The sequence below is a fragment of the Anguilla anguilla genome, chromosome 15 (assembly GCF_013347855.1).
Source record: "Anguilla anguilla isolate fAngAng1 chromosome 15, fAngAng1.pri, whole genome shotgun sequence".
NCBI classification, from domain to species: domain Eukaryota; kingdom Metazoa; phylum Chordata; class Actinopteri; order Anguilliformes; family Anguillidae; genus Anguilla; species Anguilla anguilla.
In genome coordinates, this window is record NC_049215.1 from 25,398,033 (window position 1) to 25,414,303 (window position 16,271).

At 46.6% G+C, this 16,271-nt stretch overlaps 2 protein-coding genes across 3 annotated transcripts in view; one reads left to right on the plus strand and one right to left on the minus strand.

Moving 5' to 3' along the window:
• Positions 1-387: 387 nt before the first annotated feature.
• On the minus strand, positions 388-9,594 carry LOC118214316 (isocitrate dehydrogenase [NADP] cytoplasmic). Of its 2 annotated transcripts, none has more exons than XM_035394202.1 (9): positions 9,442-9,594; positions 8,351-8,480; positions 6,082-6,373; positions 5,225-5,327; positions 4,501-4,678; positions 3,861-4,012; positions 3,343-3,483; positions 1,328-1,490; positions 388-1,093 (listed from the first exon to the last, which is right to left on the minus strand). In XM_035394202.1, the coding sequence occupies exons 2-9, from the start codon at positions 8,470-8,472 to the stop codon at positions 1,000-1,002; spliced, it is 1,245 nt and encodes a 414-aa protein (XP_035250093.1). In that variant the 5' UTR covers positions 8,473-8,480; positions 9,442-9,594; the 3' UTR covers positions 388-999. The 2 variants fall into 2 exon arrangements, with proteins under 2 accessions (XP_035250093.1, XP_035250094.1); XM_035394203.1 differs by having other exon boundaries at positions 9,438-9,539.
• A 2,076-nt stretch (positions 9,595-11,670) lies between these two features.
• The window catches only part of LOC118214306 (potassium voltage-gated channel subfamily H member 3-like), a 46,840-nt gene continuing 42,239 nt past the window's right edge, over positions 11,671-16,271 (plus strand). The window contains exon 1 of the mRNA XM_035394193.1: positions 11,671-12,142. Coding sequence (XP_035250084.1) covers positions 11,893-12,142 — 250 coding nt within the window. The 5' untranslated portion in view covers positions 11,671-11,892. The remainder of the gene's footprint in view (positions 12,143-16,271) is intronic.

Genomic DNA, 16,271 nt, shown 5'->3' on the forward strand with positions numbered 1-16,271 from the left:
TGCAGAATTGGCACTTTTAATGAAGATGATGAGAAAAGATTGTGTAGACTAATACAGGTAATGGGCTATGCTTGCTCAAAAATAGCAAAATGATATCCTTTTATCCTAATACAATTATTCAGAGAAAAAGTTTACTTTTTAATGAGTAATTCTTTACCTTCCAAAAAAAAATTGTCATCTTCATCAGTGGTGCCAGTAATTCTGACCTGACTATTTATCAGTGACTTCCGCGTTGAGTTGAGTACCCAACTGCATTCACCACAGCTCTTCAGGTCAGTGATCAGCAACAGAATGCTTTCAGGAGCATGGTGAACACTCATCTGAGATCAGCTTGGATGTAGTGTGAAGTGGCGTGTGACAAATGCAACAGCAATGACACAGACCGACTACCTTTTCTCCAAAAACCCTCTTTTTATTCACTAGTTCATTGACACATGGACTGAACATAAATCAGAATCTGCCCCACATCCTTTATTGCAGTAACACAAACATCTGAGTGGCTTCAGCTAATGCCCGTTGTGTGCAGGGGAGGACGTCAGTAGTACTTAATGCTTTACTCAGCACCTGGCAACCAGAGACTGGTACGTGATCATTGGACAAACTTGGTGGGAGGGGCAGGGTGTGAGACACAGGAAATGGGTTTAACGGACGAGTGCACATAGCTACGTGTTAAGGCAACACCAGGGGAGAGAGGAGGCGCAACTCCGGGGGAGAAAGGAGGCGCTCACCTGCTCCCTTTGCTGCTCGGGTGGGTGGTAGAGCGCCTCCTGCAGCCAGGAGGAGGTGCAGCGGTTTGGGATCGCAGCGGTCAGCAGCACCGTAAACGACCTGACCGAGGCGGGGGTAGGGGGCGGGGCCACCGTGCCCAGGGAGGGGTCCCGCTGGGTCGGCCACTCTGGACGGAGAAACGAGCTGGTCTGATTTGGTCCAACGTTGGGCTCGGAATCGGAAGTGTGTGTGTGTGTGTGTGTGTGTGCGCTTTGTGCGAGCGAGTCATGTTCACAGTTTGGACTGGCTCGACAGCTTGGTGTTCAGGTTCTCTGCCAGCTTGTCCAGGAACTCGAAGGTGTTCAGGTAATCGGAGCGCTGGACACTGGATGGGCAGACGACAGGGAAAGAGAGGCAAACATTTAATTAAATAGGTAAAGGATTCACACAGACTGGGAGACGCATCAATGTGCTTGTTTTCCAAAAAAGGAAAGACAGAGAAGAGAAGTGCCACTTTGGATGAACCGTATTGAAAGTGCAATAATGTCTCAGTTATAAAGGGCAGGGGGCAGACTGGGTTGGTTTGGGGGTGGGTGGGGGGTAGAGGGCGGGGTCTCACTTGGGCAGCCCCTTGATGCAGGCAGCCAGGTCCTTGGTCATGAAGCCGGCCTCGATGGTCTCGATGCAGACGGCCTCCAGCGACTCGGCGAAGACGCTCAGCTCGGCGTTGCCGTCCAGCTTCGCCCGGTGGGCCAGCCCGCGGGTCCACGCAAAGATGGAGGCTGGAGAGAGACACACCGCCGTCAGTAAGACTGCGTAGGACTGCACCGGGGGTGTATTATAGAGCTGATGGAGGTTTGGGAGTACGCTTCTCACTGATAGGGTTGGTGGAGGTCTGCTTGCCGTGTGTGTGTGTGTGTGTGTTTCTCACCGATAGGGTTGGTGGAGGTCTCCTTGCCCTGCTGGTGTTGGCGGTAGTGTGTGTGTGTGTGTGTGTGTGTGATTCTCACCGATCGGGTTAGTGGAGGCCTGCTTGCTGTGTGTGTGATTCTCACCGATCGGGTTGGTGGAGGCCTGCTTGCTGTGTGTGTGATTCTCACCGATGGGGTTGGTGGAGGCCTGCTTGCTGTGTGTGTGATTCTCACCGATGGGGTTGGTGGAGGTCTCCTTGCCCTGCTGGTGTTGGCGGTAGTGTGTGTGTGTGTGTGTGTGTGATTCTCACCGATCGGGTTAGTGGAGGCCTGCTTGCTGTGTGTGTGATTCTCACCGATCGGGTTGGTGGAGGCCTGCTTGCTGTGTGTGTGATTCTCACCGATGGGGTTGGTGGAGGCCTGCTTGCTGTGTGTGTGATTCTCACCGATGGGGTTGGTGGAGGTCTCCTTGCCCTGCTGGTGTTGGCGGTAGTGTGTGTGTGTGTGTGTGTGTGTGTGTGTGTGTGATTCTCACCGATCGGGTTAGTGGAGGCCTGCTTGCTGTGTGTGTGATTCTCACCGATCGGGTTGGTGGAGGCCTGCTTGCTGTGTGTGTGATTCTCACCGATGGGGTTGGTGGAGGCCTGCTTGCTGTGTGTGTGATTCTCACCGATGGGGTTGGTGGAGGTCTCCTTGCCCTGCTGGTGTTGGCGGTAGTGTGTGTGTGTGTGTGTGTGTGATTCTCACCGATCGGGTTAGTGGAGGCCTGCTTGCTGTGTGTGTGATTCTCACCGATCGGGTTGGTGGAGGCCTGCTTGCTGTGTGTGTGATTCTCACCGATGGGGTTGGTGGAGGCCTGCTTGCTGTGTGTGTGATTCTCACCGATGGGGTTGGTGGAGGTCTCCTTGCCCTGCTGGTGTTGGCGGTAGTGTGTGTGTGTGTGTGTGTGTGTGTGTGTGTGTGTGTGTGATTCTCACCGATGGGGTTGGTGGAGGTCTCCTTGCCCTGCTGGTGTTGGCGGTAGTGTGTGTGTGTGTGTGTGTGTGATTCTCACCTATAGGGTTTGTGGAGGTCTTCTTGACCTGCGTGTGTGTGTGTGCGTGGGTGGGTGTGTGCTTCTCACCAATAGGGTTGGCGGAGGCCTGCTTGCTGTGTGTGTGATTCTCACCAATGGGGTTTGTGGAGGTCTCCTTGCCCTGCTGGTGTTGGCGGTAGTGTGTGTGTGTGTGTGTGTGTGTGTGTGATTCTCACCGATGGGGTTGGTGGAGGTCTCCTTGCCCTGCTGGTGTTGGCGGTAGAGTGTGTGTGTGTGTGTGTGATTCTCACCGATGGGGTTGGTGGAGGTCTCCTTGCCCTGCTGGTGTTGGCGGTAGTGTGTGTGTGTGTGATTCTCACCGATGGGGTTGGTGGAGGTCTCCTTGCCCTGCTGGTGTTGGCGGTAGTGTGTGTGTGTGTGTGTGTGTGTGTGTGTGTGTGATTCTCACCGATAGGGTTGGTGGAGGTCTCCTTGCCCTGCTGGTGTTGGCGGTAGTGTGTGTGTGTGTGTGTGTGTGTGTGTGTGATTCTCACCGATGGGGTTGGTGGAGGTCTCCTTGCCCTGCTGGTGTTGGCGGTAGTGTGTGTGTGTGTGTGTGTGTGTGTGATTCTCACCGATGGGGTTGGTGGAGGTCTCCTTGCCCTGCTGGTGTTGGCGGTAGTGTGTGTGTGTGTGTGTGATTCTCACCGATGGGGTTGGTGGAGGTCTCCTTGCCCTGCTGGTGTTGGCGGTAGTGCCGCGTCACTGTGCCGTGGGCGGCCTCTGCCTCCACCGTGCGGCCGTCGGGGCAGATCAGAACGCTGGTCATCATGCCCAAGGAGCCGTAGCCTGAGCAACGCAGGGCCCAGTACCGTTAATGACCACCTCATTATCATAACTGAGCCTTTACACCAATCCCGTGTCCCTACAACAGGCCCCCCCCCCCCCCCCCCCCCCGTCTGAGCACAACAGCCACTTACTGAGCAAATACAAGTATTACATTACAGGCATTTAGCAGATGCTCTTATCCAGAGCGACGTACAACAAGTGCATTAGTTCAAGTAATGAGAGTAGTACTACCGTTTTAATACAGCAATTTAAACATTCTTAATGAGCGTAAATGCCTGCACATACACCATAAAGCAAGCCCTCCCATAATATGCTGTATTCTACGCAGCACTCTCACTACACCCAGGCCTCTCTCCCTCCCTCTCTCTCTCTCTCACCCTGAGCCACGGAGTCGGACTGCACGTCCCCGTCGTAGTTCTTGCAGGCCCAGATGAAGCCGCCCTCCGACTTCATGGCCTGGGCCACCATGTCGTCGATAAGCCGGTGCTCGTACCAGATGCCCTTAGCCTCAAACTGGGCCTTGTACTCCCTGCGGCAAGACACCAGAGTGAATGCAGCTCTCCTTTCCAGTGTGACTGTAACCAGTCGGAACACTTTGCGCCAAGTAACGTGACACCGGTTGGGTGAAGTTCGATGGCACACGGGGACGGATAGCTGCCGTGCGTCATTTCAGGTTACTGTACGAATTCATATAGCCGCAGCCGCAATGATTCTGATAATTAATGAACTGCAGTTCGTAAACGATGCATCTCATTAGCAGACTTGGACTGCGTGGCATTGAAATGGCGCACACAGCGTGTAGCGGTTTGAGCCTAGCAGCTGGCTAGCTTGAGCGGAAGCCCCCAACTAGCAGCTAAGCTAGCCAGCTTCCAGTAAGAGTGAGCAGCTCAGTGCTACAGGCTGGGAGCGTGGGGTCTACCCGCGGGAGCGCGGTAACCCACCCGCGCACCATGGCAACCCCCCAGGGCCACGCCTCCCTTTCCCCCGAGCAGCCGGGAGGGGTAGACGGCGCCTTACTTCTCGTAGATCTCCTGGAAGATGTCCTTGAAGCGGCCGTCGTACTTCTTGAGGATGGTGTTCTTGGTGCTGAGGTAGAGGGGCCAGCCCTTGGTCAGGCCCATCTGGAAGGAGCTGTGGGCGAATTCGCGGATGGACTTGTCCGTGTTGTACATCCCCAGAGCCACGCCCCCAGTGCCTGCGGTGACGACATCACAACACTTCACATGAGCCACGCAAGTCCATACAGTTCCCTAAGGTTAACTTGAATTTATAAAAGCAGCATGTTAATGTGTTTATTTTTATTTGAAAGACTTATTTGGCGTGCGTGTGACTGATTTTTGAAAAATTACTTAAACAGAAAGAAAGAAAAAAGCTTTTCTCTGGCCAACTGTATTAATATGAAAAAATACAATTTTCCTCATTTGTTGCACAAACAATATAGCTCACTATCTGTGTTGTGTATTTTCTATAGCCTTTAATCACATTTATCAAGGGTTAGATTTTTTTTATTGTACATACTACACAAGCCAAAATATCCTGGAGCACAAGCTCTCATCCCTTCTTGTGTGTGCCGCTATGTCAGTAGCTCTACGACTAAAAAGCTTTCTAATTCACAAAAAGTGCAAATGTATCAGCAATAGTATTACTGCTGTCAAGCAACTGCCTTTGGTTTTCTGTGACATTTTCGTGATTGTGCATCCATGCTGTTAATGCACCCCAGGGCATGAAGTCTGCGTCGTACCCTCAAAGTCGTGGACGACGAACGTGGTGGGCTTCCCGTCCTTGGGGGTGTACTTCATCTCCACGCGCCCCGGACCCGGCACCACGAAATCCGTGGCTTTGTACTACAGGCAAGAGAGGAGGGGGCTGCTGAGGAGGGCTGACACGCAGACAGAGAGGTGCTGCCATCTGCTGGAGGTAGGCCTCACAGCACTCTGCTCACGGGTCGGTGTGGAAGCCTGATTAAGAAAGGCTTTACTGGCAGTGTTCAAATACTAAAACTTTATTAGTACAGACTGAGGTACAGCTCAGGGCCGTAAAGATATTTTGAACACAGACCAGGCTGTTGGTGGTGTAGAGGGAATCTAAAGAGGAGGGACTGTCATAATAACAGGCCTTTGGGAGGATAAACAACCCTCTAGAAAACAGACTGGATTCGGCAAAGTGTTTTGTTTAAATGGAGTTGAATTTCCTTTCATTCACTGCAAGTTTGTCACATCTAAAGGAAACTGATTAGTTTAGTCAATACACTGCTCACAGGCACAAAGAGAGAGAGACTGCACGTATGGACCCACTGCACATAGACGAAGCACAGACAAACACTTTACATAGAGATACACTGTGCGTAGAGACACAAACAGACACCCTGCACATAGACACACTGCGCATACAGACACCCTGCACATAGACGCACTGCGCATACAGACACACTGCACATAGACGCACTGCGCATACAGACACACTGCGCATACAGACACACTGCGCATACAGACACCCTGCACATAGACACACTGCACATACAGACACCCTGCACATAGACACACTGCGCATACAGACACACTGCGCATACAGGCACCGTGCTCAGACAGACTGCGGTACCTGGTCCCCGTGGGCGTGTCTGCCGATGATGATGGGCTTTAGCCACCCGGGCACCAGGCGGGGGATGTTCTTGCAGATGATGGCCTCGCGGAACACCGTCCCGCCCAGGATGTTGCGGATGGTGCCGTTGGGCGACTTCCACATCTGCTTCAGCCCGAACTCCTCCACGCGCTTCTCGTCGGGCGTGATGGTGGCGCACTTTATGCCCACGCTGTGGCGCCGCACCGCCTCGGCCGCGTCCACCGTCACCCGGTCGTCCGTGGCGTCGCGGTTCTCCATGCCCAGGTCATAGCTGCCGGGCAGACGGCCGGTGTCAGATGGAAAAGTGCCCCCCCCCCATCCTTATAGAAGAGTGACCCCACTGGTAAGGAGTAGCCTATTTATTCAATTTCATATACTATACTAGAAAAATGTGATGGTGGCACTGTCTACGAAACATACAGCGTACTGTTTAGTGTTTTAATATGCGATGGTCAGAATGCAAAAAATATCCTCCATACTATTTCCCAACTGTTCTGTGGAAGTTTCTTAAGACGTTTCGCTATCGAGCGGCCAAGTTCCCATGTTTTTATAATTGTTATTGAAGGAAAACGTCAGCAAAACTGTGCCTCATTTTAAAGCAAATCTGGGGATTATATTTATGGGACCAAAATGTTTGTTTACTTCCTGAAAATTACACTCCCGACTATACTCAGTGAAACCCTGGAAATAAGTATATCATCCTGGGATATTAAGTACACTACATTTAGAGACAATTTTGCCTACTTAACGTTCTCATCCAGGGTCCTCAACAACTACACTCAATAGTAGGGAAGTGTGCTGATTCAGACACGGCCCTAGTCACACACCACGACTACTTAAGCCTGCATTCCCACAATCCCCCTGCACAGACTAAGGTCCCAGAGGCCACACTGCTCAACACTGCAGTATTTCCTGCAGTCAAGGTGTGGTATTATATAAATAATATATAACCCTCTCAACCAAACTGCATGTGTTTGCAGCAAACCAGACACACACCCTAAATGCCCTAAAAACACGTCATCACCCGACAGCTACTCCGTTGTGAAGAATTCTCCCTCGTTAAAGACGGCACTGCAGAACGCTACATTTAAGGACTGCAAATGCCCTTTACACAGAGGCAAAGAAACTTTGAGATTCCAGATGGTGAAGTTATGGTACAATCACAAAGGGACTTCTACAAATGGGCTTTTTTCTCCTCTGAAAGTGTTTGGGAATTGCAGCTCAATTCAGTGGGAATGCCACAAGCAGCCGAGGATGTGTAAACCCCAAACTCCAGTGACACAGAGAGCGAAAGCTTCCTGAGGCAGGATGTCTGGCGGGTGACGGTGTTCCGCAAGCTCAGCTGATTTTACTCAACCGCGTGACCTCAGAGAGCCTGCAGTTACAACACAAAAAATGTGCAATCTACACGAAGCAGGAGAAACTATCCACTCTGCACCCCCCCCCCCCCCCCCCCCCCCCACGCTGAGGAACTGATCCAAACACTCACAAAGACGGGTTCAGGCGCTGCCACTGATGTAACGAAGCTGAGAAAGCCCTCTCTGTTCAAGCGAAACAAAGCTCACTGAAAGAGCCCCTGCTAACAGAAAGCATCACATTCTTTCAGGAATTAAAACCTCCCTGCCCAACCTGATGTGCCCTGGCTTCACTTCCTAGTTCCTACATGTGTTCACCCCAGAGAACCCTCGTCCTCCTGTGTGCACATCACCTGCCAGTCCACAGTCCAAAGCTATTACACAAAGCAATGGTTGGGCAATCCCCAGCAATACATATTATCAATTTCCTAACAGTTTCCCAGGAGAGAACGGGGCGCAGGGTCTAAACCTGAAAAACAAGCCTGTCAATCGTACTCTTTTAAAGAAACTGGTCAGCCAAGTCGAATGAATGGAGACAGACTTCCTCTGGACTGAACCTGCTTTTCGAGTTGAAACGGAATGCCCTCAGATATGTGATCATACTGCCAACAGCAAGACCCACTAGTGTCATGATGTAAAACAGTAACAGTTCCTGTGCACCTTCTAGCACTTTTCATTGCATTACATATATGGATGCAACATTTCAGGTGCACGATAACGAACCATTTTTGATGTTGCAAATGATCGTGCAATCCGATAAAGACAGTGTTTGCACATGATAAAATTCTGAATTAAGATCACAGCCAGAATCCCTCACGCCACCCCATCCCACCTCCCCACCCCCACCTTCCCTGAGAGACGCACATATTAGGGGTGGAGTCAGTGTGCCTCACCTGTGAAGATCTATCTCCAAATAGGGGAAGATGAGTTTTTCCTTAATAAGCTCCCAGATCACTCTGGTCATCTCATCCCCCTGCATCTCCACCACAGAGCCCGCCTGGATCTTCTGAGCCATCCTTATGCCTACCATACAAAGACAAAACCAAACAAGTAAAAGCCCATGTACCCGTTTTTAAAGGGCTTATAAAGATTGCCATGTCAATACGCGGTTGCATAAGCACCATAGCCAACGTGGAGGGTTTCACGCTTGCGCTGTACTGACCAGTGTTTCCCCATTTTCACTCCGTGTAAACGGTCGCTCAGCTGGAATTAACAGTGACTTGTGAGAAGACTCACGAATCAGCATTTTTTTGTAGACTGGTTTCAGCGCTTCAGTATACAGAAAATGGCACACAATTTAAATGATCAAATAAGCTTTCGTTCAATTTCTGTTTCATTAAATGTATCGTGCGCCTGTATTACATTACAGGCATTTGGCAGACGCTCTTATCCAGAGCGACGTACAACATCTATCGTATCGTATCAAACGTAACGAACACTAGATAAAATGTAGTTAGTTCCCAGCCAGCGCTTCTTTATTTAATAAAATAAATGTAGCATTTTCTTGAAGAGGAAAAAACGGATTCGGTAGCCACCGGGGAAAGCGGCAAGGGCGTTTCCTTAAAGTTATGTTCTTAAATAAACAGACCACGAGACCTAAGAATGAACCAACTAATCTTCTTGGCCAAAGGATTCATGAATGGGCTAATTAATGTACATGACAGTGCGTCTTACAAACCACCGCTTGTGTAGCTACTGCTGGCTGTCAAACTTGTCTAAACGCTCTACATTTATTTTTAATCGTAGAACTTTTTTTTAATCACAGGCAGCAGTAAATGAAACTAAAATTACGCAAGCTTCATAACGATGCACCAAATCATTCATTTACCAACATGTTAGCTAGCTAGCTTTTCAGAATTTAGGGCCTGAAGCATGGATTTACGATAAACTGTCAAATATATAGGCTGCAATTAGCTGCCTGGCGTAGCGTGCAGCTGTAATCTCATAGCATCGACAATAAAAGCATAAAGTGTTACACGCCTACCTTCACGGTTTAATATTAGCCACAGGTTTCGCGGTGCTGCACTGAAATGATCTCGTAAGGCGACGTAAGTTTACTTAATTCCGGCTTGTCTCTATAGGACTGCGGTTGCGCGCAGAGGCGTATCTACTTGCGATGAACCCGCCCACTAAGGAGAGAGCCACTTACCCATTCACAAAGACCGGGAACAAAACTCAGCCAATAGGCTACCAAGACACACCACACCCCTATTGTCACAGCAACGAATCATGAAATCTGGGAATAGGGTGTTAGCCTAGTGACCTTTGTACTACTTTAAAATTGGGTTTTTGTGCTTGACCGAAAGTCTAGGCTACAGCACGACCGAAGGTTGACCAAATCTGTCTTTTTTGCTCCTCGGTCATAGAGAGTAATGGTCAGTAATCAATAATATCAAATGCCTGTAAAAAAAATAAATGCCAAGTAAAGAGATGTGTGTTCTTTATTGGGGAGACTTGTCTCTTTTTTATTTCCAATCAGGTAGGTCGAAACAAATCTATAAAGGTCTATAAAGCCACTCACATATAAGGATATGATTAGGTGACCAGATGTAGAGAGGTGGTTTTGAGAAATGAGGACACCAGGGTCAGCGACCATACTCATAAACCTGCCATGTAGGTCATCAATGACCACAGTTATTCAGAACCTCTGTTTAAAGTTTAATCTGAAGGTCAGTAGCTTCTATAGTTTTGTGCCCCTATTACTGTGCCAGGGCACTGTATTCTGGGGGTAGTGTACCCTAGTAGCATGCTGTCATAGCATCAGTCTAGTTTTTCCTGGTCTTCTATCCAAATACTAACCAAGTACAATCTTGCATGGCAAAGACAAATGCAGAGTTTTGGGGGAAAAAATTCCTACTGCTGCAATTCCTACACAGATTACCTAATATGGGTGTAGATACCCTCAAAGTAATGCTGACTGTTCTTATAGTACAGTCCAAAAGTATTAAGCCACATATAGATCATTTACAATATTTTCATATTCATCAAACCATTCAGTGACCCCTTGTGCCCTGTGGATGGGGGCATTGCCATCCTGGAAGAGACCACTCGCATCAGTGTAGAAATGTTTCATCACTGGATAAAGGTGATCCCTCATAATAACTTGGAATTGATTTGCAGTGATCTGCAAATCAAATCCAATTCCGTTTTTGCAATCTGATTATGTAATCCAGATACAACGTAGTCGCTTCAAAAATTGAACACCAATTTACTCGCAATTAATGTATCGGTAACTCCAGTAAACACATACACACTTCTATTCACTTCAAATTCCAGCACCACTTGGGATTAAGCACAATTGAAATTCCAACACGTTATATTTTTGCAATCACAATTAGGAGTAGCGACGGTTCTAATGCGGCCTCAAGAGATGGCGCTATTTCTCTACGAGTGAATAGGCACAGCCGTTATAGTTCTACTGTTGCTAGGCATGACATTGTCAAAATAATTGAACGCATATTTTCGCTCCCCATAACGGCTTATAAACTGTATTAATGACAATCATTTTATATTCAGTATAACTAACTCCTATTACATTCAAACGACATTATCGCTACTTTACGACATCATATGTTTTCTTTTCCAGTTTTATATTTATGAAAATGAAAAAATAACAAATGTTTTCTCAATCATAATAAGAAGAGTTTTCAAGCATCGAGCGCTTAAAATGGATTTTCGAACATTTTGTGCGGTTAATTGTCCGGGATTTGCAGGTGCTGCTTAAAACTCAGCAGGTGCGCACGCTATGTATGCGTAATGTCTCCAAGCGGTATCCGTGAGCCATTCGGAGGATCTTCAGCGAAACTAAAGTGTGTTGGCACATTTCTGGTAAAACGACCTCATGTTCATGTATTTTCTTGGATTAATTTAGAATTTGAACGAACTAACAAGCATCGTATCCCTCAATGTTGGACATATGGAATATGATGTAGGATTACAGCATTGTTTGGAAAGCCAGTCCAGAGTAGCCACTTAGTATGTGGGTTCCAGTATCCATTGTGCAATGAGCAGTCAAGGTCAGTAGTGGGGGGTTGGGGGCGCATTACTCATCTTAAGGGTCTGGGGACCGACCCGCGAGTTAAAATTATGGGCAGCATCCGCTGTCACAGAACCCAGTAAACCCGTGCGTAGCAGCCGCCCTTGAGCGAACTCATGAACATACCACGTGACATCAGATCTTCTCTAGGTTGAGGGAGAGTGAGAGAGAGAAAGAGAGAGAGCGAGCGCGCAGCATCAGCACCAGAACCGAAACTCTTAGCAGCAGCAAGCCAGAGTGCGCCAGTCTCCTGTTAAAAATTAACTGGAAGAAGCACGTTGATTTCCGTCAGTTACTTCTGTCCCGATCTCACAAAGAGAAACTTTTCACCGTTTCTCTGGACAGGATAAGGTTCTGGGTCTTAGACCTGACACATCCCACCTGTGTGTTTTTCCTTGAATGATAAGCTATTACGATCTCAAGGTGGAGCCCCGCGTGTCTAGGCTCACTACGCTCCTTCAGGGGCTAGGGTGCGCACCCGGTACGTCCCGATTCCTACCCGGTTTCGTCTCGGAGTCCGAGTCTGATGCTCCTGGCCGCCGAGCCCGAAGGACCCCCTCCACTCGGAGCAGGATGCCAGTGATGAGAGGTCTCCTGGCACCGCAGAATACCTTTCTGGACACCATAGCCACGCGCTTCGACGGCACCCGTAAGTAATCCGCCCTAACGAGTACACATTCTTTCTCCTCTCCAGGACTCCAGCAGTTGACTGCATTCCTGCATCCCACTCACGCGCATGCCGTGATAAACAGAGGTGTTATTCAAGATAAAGTCGCAATTGGACCAAATGACGTCTAAAATGAGCATGGCTCCCGATAGGAATTATATAAAATGATTGCTTATTTTGTTCTTAGGATACGCCCTTTTACATCTGCTCAGTTAAAATTTACCATTTGAGTGTAAGAGATTCTGACAAAATAAAGGTCCAGGGCATCATTTTTGTTCGTTGATGTTTTTATTTTTATGTTTGTTTATTTTTATGTTTTTTTGGTGTTTAATGCCAGGATATCCTCCACGTGCGCCCTGTGCTCTGGAGCGCAAAGTAATCTTCACTTTGCGCTCCAGAGCTCGGTCCCGCGCGCAATTTTGACGTTGACGAGTTGAAAACTTTTATTTATTTATTTATTTATTTATTTGATAGGGACATATACATTTAAATATAGATTATCGCCAAACAAAAAACCAGTGCTGTGTCACAACATTTATACCATATGCTAATTTCCAATACTTGCCCCTAGACGGGCTTTTCAAGCACGGACATATACAATCCTATCCAATGTGTGAAAAGTAATCAGACAGTTTGAAGTCTAAGTTCTGACATTATTAATCGTAACTAGCCTAAATATTATGTAGTCATAAAACCAATTTGAGGCGAAATTTCATGTCCAGACATTTTATTTTGATTCCTGAAAGCGTGAAAATCCTTATTTCATTGCCCGGTACATGGAGTCCTCATCGAGCCCTGGCGCTGTTTACCCCGGTCGCATTTTCAGCAGCTCTGCGTATAGCTACGCTTGGAAAGTTGAATCCCAGCGTAAAATGGTAATCGGCGCAACGTTCCCCTCAAGGGAATCGCCTACTGCGATTCCAGTGGCAGTAAAAAATAAATCATAACATTGTTTTGGAAGCAATTTGTTTTCATAGACATGAGCAATGTCGTGTCTGGCGAATGCTCGGCTGCAGACCATGTGCAAACAGTGGGAATGGTGTTCCGACAGGGGAGATGGATATCAATGAAACTAGATGCAAGGATGCTGTCGTGAATGATCCACACTGGTCACTGGATACAAGTTATAACGCTCCCGTCTGAGTGACTCGGCTCTAAATCAAAGATGTTGTGACCGATGAAATCATTATCTAAAGTAGGAATCAGCTCGTTTAGAAATAGATACCGTCACGCACCACAACATCCTCGTGCTTTCTTCTGAAATAGTCAACTAGGGTGACTGTTACCTCACCTTTGGTTTTGGGGTGGAATTGCGGGCTGCTAATACGATTTACCTAGGTAAATTATCTAATTGTTTTCAGTGGTGAACCAGTTTGAATAAATTAACAGCCATGATGTATTTCATGGGGTTCTGTGGAGCTCCACACCCCGGTTCTGTGGAGCATCAGGGTCTGCGTTGTTTAGGTTTCTGTATAAAATGGTCTGATTTGCTATTGGCTCTTGCACTGCATGGTTTGCATAGCAATGATGGGGGAAATAATCTGTTATTGATGTTCCTAGTTCAAGCCAACATCTTCGAAGCATGGAAATAGCTAGGTTCTACCACAGTGGTGCACGTCTGTCCTCGCTGTGTCAGAGTACTGTTTTATAGTTTCAGTTTAATACTGGAGATTTTTATGTTGTATTCCCTTTGGTTGCCATCTGTGATCTTTGTACATGTTTTAAATTAAAGTGTATACCCACTGATGCTTAATTTAGCATAGGTTGCTTCATTACCATATTAGTGGGTGATTAGGCTTTCTCCCATTACAGTAACCTTCACATTTTAACTGCCACATTCTTCTCAGGAGATGACACTATTCGGTATGGTAATTTCTGCCTTTAACTGTTTTAATTGCGTCTTCATGGCCATAGCATTCTGTCTGTAGCGCAGAGAATCCTGGAAAATGTCACCATTGCAGAGTATAACTAGATATATACCACTGAAGGCACATCTCAACAAGCAGGTAGATTCATACGTGCGCACATACACGCACATACACTGATATGCACAAACAACACATACGCACACAGACAAACACACACTATACACAACAAAAAAGGTATATTTCTCTTACCTTACAGTCATTGCAGTTAACCCTCAATTAGGTCAGTGATTCATTTTGAACTCAGAAAGCACAAGAATGTTAACAAACAGTAAATTCTGAGTGCAGAATATTGTTTGATGTCACATGGGCACAGACACCATTCTATGGTCATGTGGTCTATGGTCAAGTCAACAAGCGCAAGACAGGATATGAGTTACAGTGCATCACTGGCTCAAGTCTAGAAAAAAAATGACCCGTGTCTGTTTTTTCAGATCATTACAAAGGAGAACATGTAATTAAACCATTAAACCTCCCTCTGATACAAGTGTTACTTCACTTGTCCTGCCTGTCAGGTTTTGCTGCAGGAATGGGTTATTTTTGTCCTGAGCTCCACCAACTCAGTAAATTTAAAATATGAGAATGAGAAATTGCACGTATCACAGATGTTAGACATGGCGCAGCCCCCAGGAAATAGCAGGTGGAGCTGTGCACCTTTTTAGCTCTCCTGAAAATTGCACCTTTTAATGGTGCAAATGTACCAGTTGGATGCATTTCACCCCTTTTGCCTCCTGATATCACGCGAACAGCTTGGCGTGATTACCCTTCTATAAGTAGAAAAAGATGACTTCTTACTCAAAATCACAATAGATGCCTGATCTTGGGAATTAAAGTTGAAAACAGCTTGTTTGCTGTTTGGCAGCTTTTTATCACCCATGTCTGGCCAACATCCACTAGATGAATCATAATAAAATAGTAATGCAGAGGTGGGCCAGATGTGGTTTCCAAGTCCAATCCAGGGGTGAGCCATAATATAGCCACATCTCAGGCATAGCTTGCCATATAAAATATGAGAACAGGCCAAAAGGCTACTATTGTTTGGAAAGCATATTTATTTACATATTACATTTATTTATTATCTGTAAGTCAGATTTAAAAGCTGAAAGGCTGTTCTTACTGCTCCTTAATTGTGACTTCTTGTTTGTACTTGTTGTTCAGAGTAAATGTTGTAGGTTAGGGCAATCTCATTCTAGGTTGGAGTAAGTCACATTCCCCATACGTCAGGTTCCTAAGGCTACGTTTGACTCCTCTCTGTTGCTTTGGCATTTGATGTCAGCAGTGTGTCGTCTCTATATTATAGTCTCAGGGTGGCTGTGCAGAGCAGTTACTGAGCATCTGGGCTTGCACTTAGAGAACTGCAGGTTTGAGTCTGTGGTGTTGGGGCTTTGGGATGTTTGTCTTGCTGTAGTAAATTTCCTGCTTTAGGGGTGGATACTCAGTAAGGAACTATAAACTGTGCAAGCCAAGTTTTTGTGGCTATGATGTTGAAGTGAAGGTTCGGTTATAACGTTATTTTTCTTTGAATAAATGCAGATTATTCAGAAGTGAATGAATCAATGCATGCTTCAGCTGCTTTGCATGGAGAGTTATATTTGTGAAATTACAAATAACAACAAAGACCTTGAATTCGTTTTTACATAATCTACGCATGCAATATTCTTTAGTCTTTCTAAACAATGGTCTTTCAAGCAAAAAATAGTTCCAACAAATGGAAACCACATCAGAAATTTAATCAATCCACAAAATATGCAACTCCGAGGAAAGCCTTTAAGGAAAGCAGTCAGTATTGCTGGCCATCCATCACGCAGCTATCGGAGCCCGTGGCCGTTGGATGGCTGTAAAAGTTAATCGTCGATGCAAGGCCTGATTGCTGCCTAGTTCATTAACTTCCCCAATAGGTCATTAAGCTCTTACGGTAGTCAATGCAGAATTCAAGGAGTCGCCCTTTCTGTAGTGTCGCCCCTTATGGAAATGGAATTAACTGCAATATATTTAAATTAAATTAAATATATAATCAACCACAAGGAAGATATTCCAACTCTTTACAAATAAGTGTGACTTCTGAAAATGTATTTGCCCATATATTGCAATGTATTTCAGTATATTACTTTTTCCTATGGGGCAGCAAGCTTTGATACTTGGTTGGAATTGCTCATTTTGCCTTGCACAAACAGAATATTTTCCAC